The sequence below is a fragment of the Helianthus annuus genome, chromosome 16 (genome assembly GCF_002127325.2).
Source record: "Helianthus annuus cultivar XRQ/B chromosome 16, HanXRQr2.0-SUNRISE, whole genome shotgun sequence".
Lineage (NCBI taxonomy): Eukaryota > Viridiplantae > Streptophyta > Magnoliopsida > Asterales > Asteraceae > Helianthus > Helianthus annuus.
In genome coordinates, this window is record NC_035448.2 from 133751086 (window position 1) to 133759667 (window position 8582).

At 36.9% G+C, this 8582-nt stretch overlaps 1 protein-coding gene across 1 annotated transcript; it reads left to right on the forward strand.

Annotated features, from left to right (window-relative positions):
• The first annotated feature begins 5764 nt into the window (after window positions 1–5764).
• On the forward strand, window positions 5765–6973 carry LOC110919622 (extensin-like). The gene has a single exon (XM_022163891.1). It carries the CDS (start codon window positions 5765–5767, stop codon window positions 6971–6973), a length of 1209 nt encoding a protein of 402 aa, XP_022019583.1.
• Window positions 6974–8582: the final 1609 nt, after the last annotated feature.

Below are 8582 nucleotides of genomic sequence, written 5' to 3' on the forward strand. Positions count from 1 at the left end.
GAAGGGCTAGCTGGTATATAAGCTCACTTTAGGGTTTCTAGATCATTCATCCAGATAAGTTGTTTTAGATCGTTAGGGTTTGGTCTTTCGTTCTTGTGTGATTATGTTATTTATGTTGTATTTTGTTTAGACCATTCAAGTGATTGAGCTAATCAATTAAATCTGATCTTTGTATTGTTGTTGAGAACTCGTTTTTGTGTGTTCTAGGGTTTGGGGTGTGTTTTTTAGGTTTAGGTGAATCAATAAAGGTTTTGGTCACCATTTTGTCACTACATCATTGTGTTCGTAGTAAATTTGTTATTTTCTTCAAGGCACATGTTTGTATCGGTGCGTTAAACTAATTGTGATGACGTGTCAAGTTCATACAACAATACGTCTAAGTTCTTGCGTCAACACCATTCTGATAACAAGAGAAATTCGCATCATCATCATTATAGTTTGAAAAGTGGTGAGTGAGGTTTGATGAAGACGGAATGGATCAAATAGTAAGTTTGTTTTTACTAGGAAGGATAAGAAGCAATAATAAGTGACATGTCAAAGATAAAAAAACATAGAGATGAGCAATTTAGTCAAACACAATTTACTCTCATGAAACCCTAGATAAAAAAACCCAGTTCTAAAACAAAACCCAGTACGTCTTTGTCTTTCACCATTCATCTCACCCCCACACCACCACCACCGCCGCCCACCACCACCCCTCCATCACCCATCGCCACCACAACCGTCACCCCACCATCACCACTCTGTCACCATCCAAATATCACAATCCCAAACGTAACCCTAGCCCTAGCCCTAGATCTTTCAATCCCAATTCAAAATGAACACATCCACATGCATAAAAAGGTTAATAAGATGGCATTTGTGGCGTTTGCCATCGGCACCATGGCTGGAGCTATCGAGTTAGCTTGGTTTCAATCTTGATGGATTGCGTTTTACTGTAATATATGGATTGCGTTTTTTCTAACCATGACTGTTCAAAGTTAATATATCTATTGTTTGTGGCAGATAAATTTGAATTTGTATTTATTAATATATCTAATGTTAAGTTGAGTTTAATACACTTTCTGTTGAAAATTCTTTAAACAAAAGGATTGCGTTTTACGAGACATTTATTCATTTCTTAATTTGATTATGGTGGGTCAATTATTGAGGTGATGATTGACCATTATTGTCGGTTTCTCACCAATCTTTTTGGTGAAAGGAAAATGTGTTTTTATGTGATTATTTTCATTTTTTTGACAGCAAACTTGAATTCATTAATAAAGTGTTGTTTGTATATTAGTAAAGTGTTTGTTATCTTGTATTTGACAATGACTATGTGAGATGTTTATTGTGCGAATTTTGTTTTATATCACAACAAAAAATAAGGCATTTTATTGTATTGTATTCTATAACGCAATGAAAAAAAAAACATTCTTTTGTATTTTCAGTCTATTGCGTTTTAAGAAAAACATATTTATTGTGTTTTTAGTTCATTGCGTTTTAGGAAAAACACATTTATATGTGTTTTTTGGTCCATTGTGTTTTAAAAAAAACACATTTTATGTGTTTTTAGTCCATTGCGTTTTAGGTCGAAGATATTTTATGTGTTTTTAGTCCATTGCGTTTTAGGTAAAACACATTTTTTGTTTTTTTTATTCCATTGCATTTTAGGTAAAACACATTTTTATGTGTTTTTAGTCAATTGCGTTTTATAATAAACACATTCATTTGTGTTTTCTGGCCATTGCGTTTAAAAAAAAAGACATTTCTTTGTGTTTTTAGTCCATTGCGTTTTACAAATAAAATACATTTCTTTGTGTTTTTCAGCCATTTCGTTTTAGAAATAACACATTTCTTTTGTGTTTTTTGTCCATTGCATTTTAGAACAAGACATTTCTTTGTGTTTTTTGTCAATTGCGTTTTAGAAAAAAGTCATTTTTATGCTTTTTGTCCATTGCATTTTACGCATCTGGGTTTTCGATTGTTTTTTTTTTCAAAAATATAGCAACAGTATACTCGTTTTAAAGATAAAAAACGCTCGTTTTTTGGTGCAATTTTTTTAAAAAATAATGTCGTATGAAAGAATTATTAACGTTTAATGTAACACCTCATAAAATCATGCCCCATATAATAAAGACACGTAATTTAAAGCGTGTTATGAACCCGAATCAAGTAAAAAGATTCATGAAGTAATTAAAAGCGTCAACATGTTAAATTATTACCTCTGAGCAACCTTTTAACATTTTTACATTCTCATAAAAATCTGATAAGGATTTCATGGGTATCCGGTTAATCTTGTAATAAATAAATCAACATTCAAAGAAATGGGATCACATGTATATAATGTGACAAAATCTACATTTAATGGCCTTTTCACAAGACTCCAAGGCAACACTAATACATGGAATGCATTCTGAATGTTTCAGACCTGATCATAAGGGCCCTTGCTGCTAATAATAACCAAAGATTCGAGGTATGATAGGTTGCATGGTCAAATGTTAAAAATTCTCAAAATTTTTGTCTTCTGACCAAGTCTTACGGACTGCAAAGAGACCACCTAACGGACCGTAAGGTGGCTGATCTGGGCGATAAAGATTAAAAGCGGATACGAACCGTAAGGCCCTAAGCTTACAGTCCGTAAGACCTGTAACTGGGCAGAAAAATGGACAGCTGCCTGTTCAGCCTGTTCCACCGCTTTAGATGAATGGTTTCCGAATTCAGGGGCTGCACCAGTGGTTTTTAATGCATAGAGGACACTTGGATTCATCAGGGATCGATGGTAGACTTGTGTGTAATGATCTTGTGCAATTGAAATCACTATATAAGGAGCCTAAGTTGCAACATTAAACTTGCTCATTTCAAAATCATTTTAAACCACTCTCTGGAGCTCTCTGGACTTCAAGCAAGCTTCCATCAGCTCTTAATTCGTGCTAAGGACCATTGTGAGTGTTCTTAGCCTCTCTAGTTCATGTTTTATTAGCTTAATGACCGAAAGTCAAAGCCATCGTAATTAAGCTTTGACTTAGTGATTAATCACTAATGGTCCAGTCATTTTTCGAATTAAAAGTGGCTATGAGTTGGTAATTATGTGGGTAATAATCCCTTAAAAGGGCACCCTCTGATTTCCATTCTAACTAGGTCAATTGTCGGGTCAAACTTAATTATAAAAAGTCAATAGAAAGCTATTTTGCAAATAAACTCATAATTAACAATATAGAAGCTATGAAACCTGTTTTAACACTTATATAACTTGGTAATTAATGTAAGAACATGTCTAAGCATGTTCAACCCGACAATTTTGAGTTTAAGCTCGGTTCGGAATCGAAAGTCGCAAAAGTAGACTTTTGCTTTGACTTTCAGTTCTGACCCGATTTAGCATGTTTTAGAAATGCCTTAGGGTTCCATTAGGACCATGTTACATATTAGTATAACCCTCTGAGTTTATACAATGTGGTACCTTTGTAATCCGATTCATTTGCATGTTTCCGTTAATTGCTTTAATGTTGACCATTATGCCCTTTTGACATTAAAACGAGATTTTTGAAAATGTGAGAGGACAAAAACCTTTGATACTGATTTATAAACACGTCCTAAAAATTTGACATCAGTTTGAGGTCTAAATTAGGAGTTATGCTCAATATCGTAATTTGAAAGCTTTTTATTAATTAAACGGCATTATTAGAATAAAGCCTATCTAAACCTAAATTTTGACACCAAACTTTTTACCCACTAATGTAATATAATATTTTGGGATTTTTGAAGATTTTTATTTATTTTTAAGCTGATCAAAACATAGGGTTCTAGCTTTGATTCGGTAATTGTCGGTTATACCCTTTTTGCTAATAAAATGAGTTTTACATAGCATTTTGATACCAAACTTTTTGCTACTGATTTTATATAATAAATAAAATATTTTGAACCTTATAAACTGATCAAAAACTCAGATTTCCTATTATAACCCGAAAATCGCTTAAAACCGACTTTTACGCGTTTAAAACGCATAGTATGGGTTAAAACTAATTTTGGCATATAAGACTTAATACCTACTGATGTTTTAAGTAAATTTTTATAATTTAACAGTAAGCAAAAGTTTTGAACTCAGATTTCCAAATTTAACATTTAAAGCTTATGTGAATTTACCAAAATGCCCCTACGGTGCATAGTTTAGTTATAAATGATAAATTTCACATATATGCAATACCCTACTGATATAACTTATTGAATTAAATATTTTTACTAATCGTTTTAGACCTGAACCTCAGATTAAAATTTAATCTCTTTTATAACCTTTAAAATGATCAAAATACCCCTACGGGGCTTAATTTGAGTTTAAATTCATTTTGGGCATAATGGAAGGTATCCTACTGATATCACAACATATTTAAGGCATATTAACTTAGGAAACCTGTTCATGACTCTTTTGGTTACCCGTTATGCATTTTTCGCGTTCGGTACGGTTTGTGTGACTAGTTTGCATAAATTGACCGAAACGGGTCAAACCTTATCATTTTATTTCAAAATCCAGAATGTGTTTAGTTTACCCATATTAGACAAATCTCCAAACTTGTTGGGTCTAAATCACATTCAAATCCGGTCTTCGCTTAATCTTGCGTTTTGAACCGTATATCTTCCTTTAAAACTAACCGGTCTAAGTTTAGACTTATTTAAGACCCGTTAGGAATCTAATAGGTTATTAAAACCTTCCTTCCAGATTTAGGAGCCCAGTAAAAGATATCTGCATTTGCCAATTGTATACGGCTGGGATAAATTGTATAATTTGCTCAGGTAAATACTTTTAACTTATTTTCCCTTATACGGGCTTGGAGTACGGTATATAAAATACCGCTTGGTCGGTTATTGAATTTTTAATCGTATGAAGGTTAAATTATTGAGATAACCCGTTTAATCTGTTTTGTTTATTCTAAGCCTTTGGGGGGTTAATGACCATGTCCTGGATATCCTCGGCTCATTCATTGAAATGGCCACGACTTAAGCACGAGTGTAGGCATACACCTGCCGGTGCGTATGTAAAAATAATATCCCCGCCTGATCGAGAATAACTCGCCGTGGGATATATTATGTGGTGTGTCTATTAATCTTTAACCCGATATTCAGCCCGGGCTACTGAACGTATAATAAACATGTAATCCTTTAACAAGTTTATATTTAAATAATTATCCCAAGTTATAAAGATTATTTGTGCGTTGTGCATTTAAATTAATTTTCTTAAACATTTTCAAAATGAGTCGGTTAACTGTATTTACCAGTGTAAACTGATGTATTTTCCAAAAAGACTAAGTGCATGTACTAGGCGGAATAGGATGGCTACTCCTAGCATCAATAAAGAGTCTTGCAAGCTTAGATGTTTATAAATCTGTTGAACAATGTTCCTTTTAACTTTGATCCGCCTGTGGATCCCTTACAACCGTTTTTGTAATAATTGATATTACTTCCATTCGGTTTGTAATGTTTTTATCTTTCGACTTCCGCTGTGTATTAAACTGTGATAAATTGTCTATGATGATATCAACTACGTCACGATACTCCCCACCGGGCCCACCGGTAATATGTGGAAATATTGGGGGTGTGACAGGTTGGTATCAGAGCCAACATTGAGTGAATTAAACACTAGCCTTTTGTGTTTAATCTCAATGACACAGTTTACACATTCCTCGACTTCCAATTCTAGGCAAAGAACTTAGGACTAATCCTAATTCATTTTATTTTGCCCTTTATTGTTTCGTTTGTTGTTTCTTTTGTTGTTTTGACAGGATCAACAAAAATGCCACCAAGGTTCCAAAGAGGAGGAAGAGGCAAGGCACCATTCACCAGCCATGATCATGAAGTCGGACCTTCCCACCGGCGAACTCCGTCTGCAACAATGAGCAGAAGCCCTCAAGAGGATTGGAGGACATATTTGGAGCCCGCGAGGTGGTCTATCTCGCTAAGCTCATCACCCTCTTACCATCATTCCTTTGGGCCACAATCGAAGAACGAGCCCAATGATTCACACCACTCTTACCTACCACTGCAGCGGTCGGGGTCACACCGCGCGTTTCAAAATCCGACCCCGTATTTCCAGAGCCAGTTTAACCCGGCAAATCAGTTTGAAGAACCAATGGGTCATAACCCATTGGGCCCTGAAGACCATTTTCCTGAAGCTCAGGACATGGATATGGATGATGACCCAGATCCTGCCAAACCACCATCTGGGACACCTACTCACCCCATCGAGATTTCGGATGGGTCATCTTTTCATGGATCACCCTATCGTGGTCCAGACAGCTATGAGGCGAGATTTTCCCAATACGACTGGGTGTTTACTCCCTCTTACAACCCGTCTCAGCAGCATCAACAGCAGGATCCCTCGGAGGATTCATGTTTTGTAGCGGTCACTCCACCGCCACCGCCACCGCCGCCAGAGCAGCAGCCGCTCCCGGAGCCACCGAGGCGGAGAAGATCAAACGCACGGATGTCCGTGAGAGGGGGATTCCGTTTCAGCACCCCTCAACCTTCCAGTGGCAGTCACTACCCGCCACTTTATGAAGACCAGCAGATGGGTGGGCCTTCGAACCCCGTTTCTGAGGTGGACTCTGCGCCAGTCGCACCACCACCAATGGGTTATGATAACCTGATTCCTTCATACGCCGGTACAGCGGCGTATAACCCTTTTGAGCAACCAACCCATACCAACTACAACTACGCTGAGGTTGACCCATACCTTGTAGCGGCGAACTACAATGCTCTCCATCCTGAAGGGCCCTATGGAGGTCCCTGGCAGACTGGATACCCGGCCTATGGGTACCAATACCCGCCACCTCCTCAACCTCTGCAGCCGCAGCCACCGCAGATTCAACCACCGCAGCAGCAGGAGATTCTTCAAAGGTTGAGCCAGGTGGAACGTGAAGTGCAAGAGGAGCGTAGAAGCCACCGGGGATTCCTTAAGGGTTTGGCAAATTTAATAAAGGGGAAGAACAGAAGGGATCATTGAAATTTCTAAATTGTTTGTTTTATATTCCTTTAATTTTCAATCAAGTCCCTGTGTGGACATTTATCTATTTTTGTACCTAGTCCCTGCGAGGACTTGTCTTTTCATTTTAGCCCTTGCATGGGCAAGTTATTTCTGTTAAAAGTCCCGTTTAGGGCAAATATGTACTCCTTTTTAATATTAGTGGAATGTTTAAATTAAAAAAAATTTCATTTTTGTCATTATATGCATAAATATAATATATGAAAAAAATAAAAATATCATTCCTTTTATAAGATCTGTCATTATTAAACAAAAGTCTTAAAGGCAAAACCTAGCCCATATGTCATTTTAAGACAGGGCCATGATGGTAGTTCCTTATTAAGATTCAGATCCTAGTTAACATCTGAAAACATGTTAACACTCCTGGCAAATGTGATTCGATAAAGTCGCATAAGTCATCCTCATATTGGATTCTTCCAATTCCTTTTCTTAATTATCATTTAATCATTCATTAGTGACGAAGTGCCTACGGGCCATAATTAATGTCCTTTGAGACTGAAGACAGTTGTAGTCTACGACTCACTGTCAAGAAAAGGTAATGAACTATGATTCAAACCTTAATGCCTCGATCCTATAAGATCTTGGCTTATAAATTAAATTTGTCCTTGTGACTTGGACTTTTGTGCCATTATTATATTTTTAATTATAACTAAGGATAATTATAATGAAAATCCTGAATGAAAATACTTAACAAATTAACCAATATGGTTTATTAATGCCATGGTTAATAAATTATCAAGATGACAATTCTGTTATAGACTTCTGAATAAATCATTGTCATCATTTTATGTAGCAATCAAGCTACATGGCAGAGTCTGAAGAAGTCAACAGTCACCCTTTGGAAAATCATGATACTACCAGGATCAATATAACTGGGGATGAACTTCGAGCATTGATCGATAGTGCTGTTGCTAAAGCCGTGGATAGGCAGCTTAGGGAATCAAGTGGTACACATAGCAAGACCTTATCAGTACCCCATTCCAAATCACACCCTAAGACTCACTCTGAGGCTCATAGTAAGCCACTTTCTAAACTACATGAGTCGAAGAAGGATGATGCTCAACACTCCTCAAATCAGCATAGTGTTCCGTCTAAGAAGATTGTATTTGATCAGGAGCCACGTGCAAAGACCTGCTCCTATAAGTATTTCGTCTCTTGCAAACCCAGGGATTTCACTGGGGAAAAAGGAGCTATTGACTGCATGACGTGGCTAGATGAGATGGATACCATGGTTGATATCAGTGGTTGCGCTGATAGGGATGTTGTGAAGTTTGTATCTCAGTCGTTTAAAGGAGAAGCACTAGCTTGGTGGAGGTCTCTAATCCAAGCTACTGGAAAGATCCCGTTGTACAATCTGTCTTGGGATCAGTTTGTGACTTTGATCAAGGAAAATTTTTGTCCTCAACATAAGGTTGAGAAGATCGAGACTGACTTCCTGACATTGGTTATGAAAAATTTGGATTGTCAAGCATACCTTACAAGTTTTAATACCATGTCTCGATTGGTTCCTTATTTGGTGACGCCGGAACCAAAACGAATAGCCCGTTTCATTGGGGTTTTAGCCGCGGAG

Coding starts and splice junctions, on each gene's coding strand:
- LOC110919622 (XM_022163891.1), top strand. CDS start 5,765: ATGCCACCAAGGTTCCAAAGAGGAGGAAGAGGCAAGGCACCATTCACC.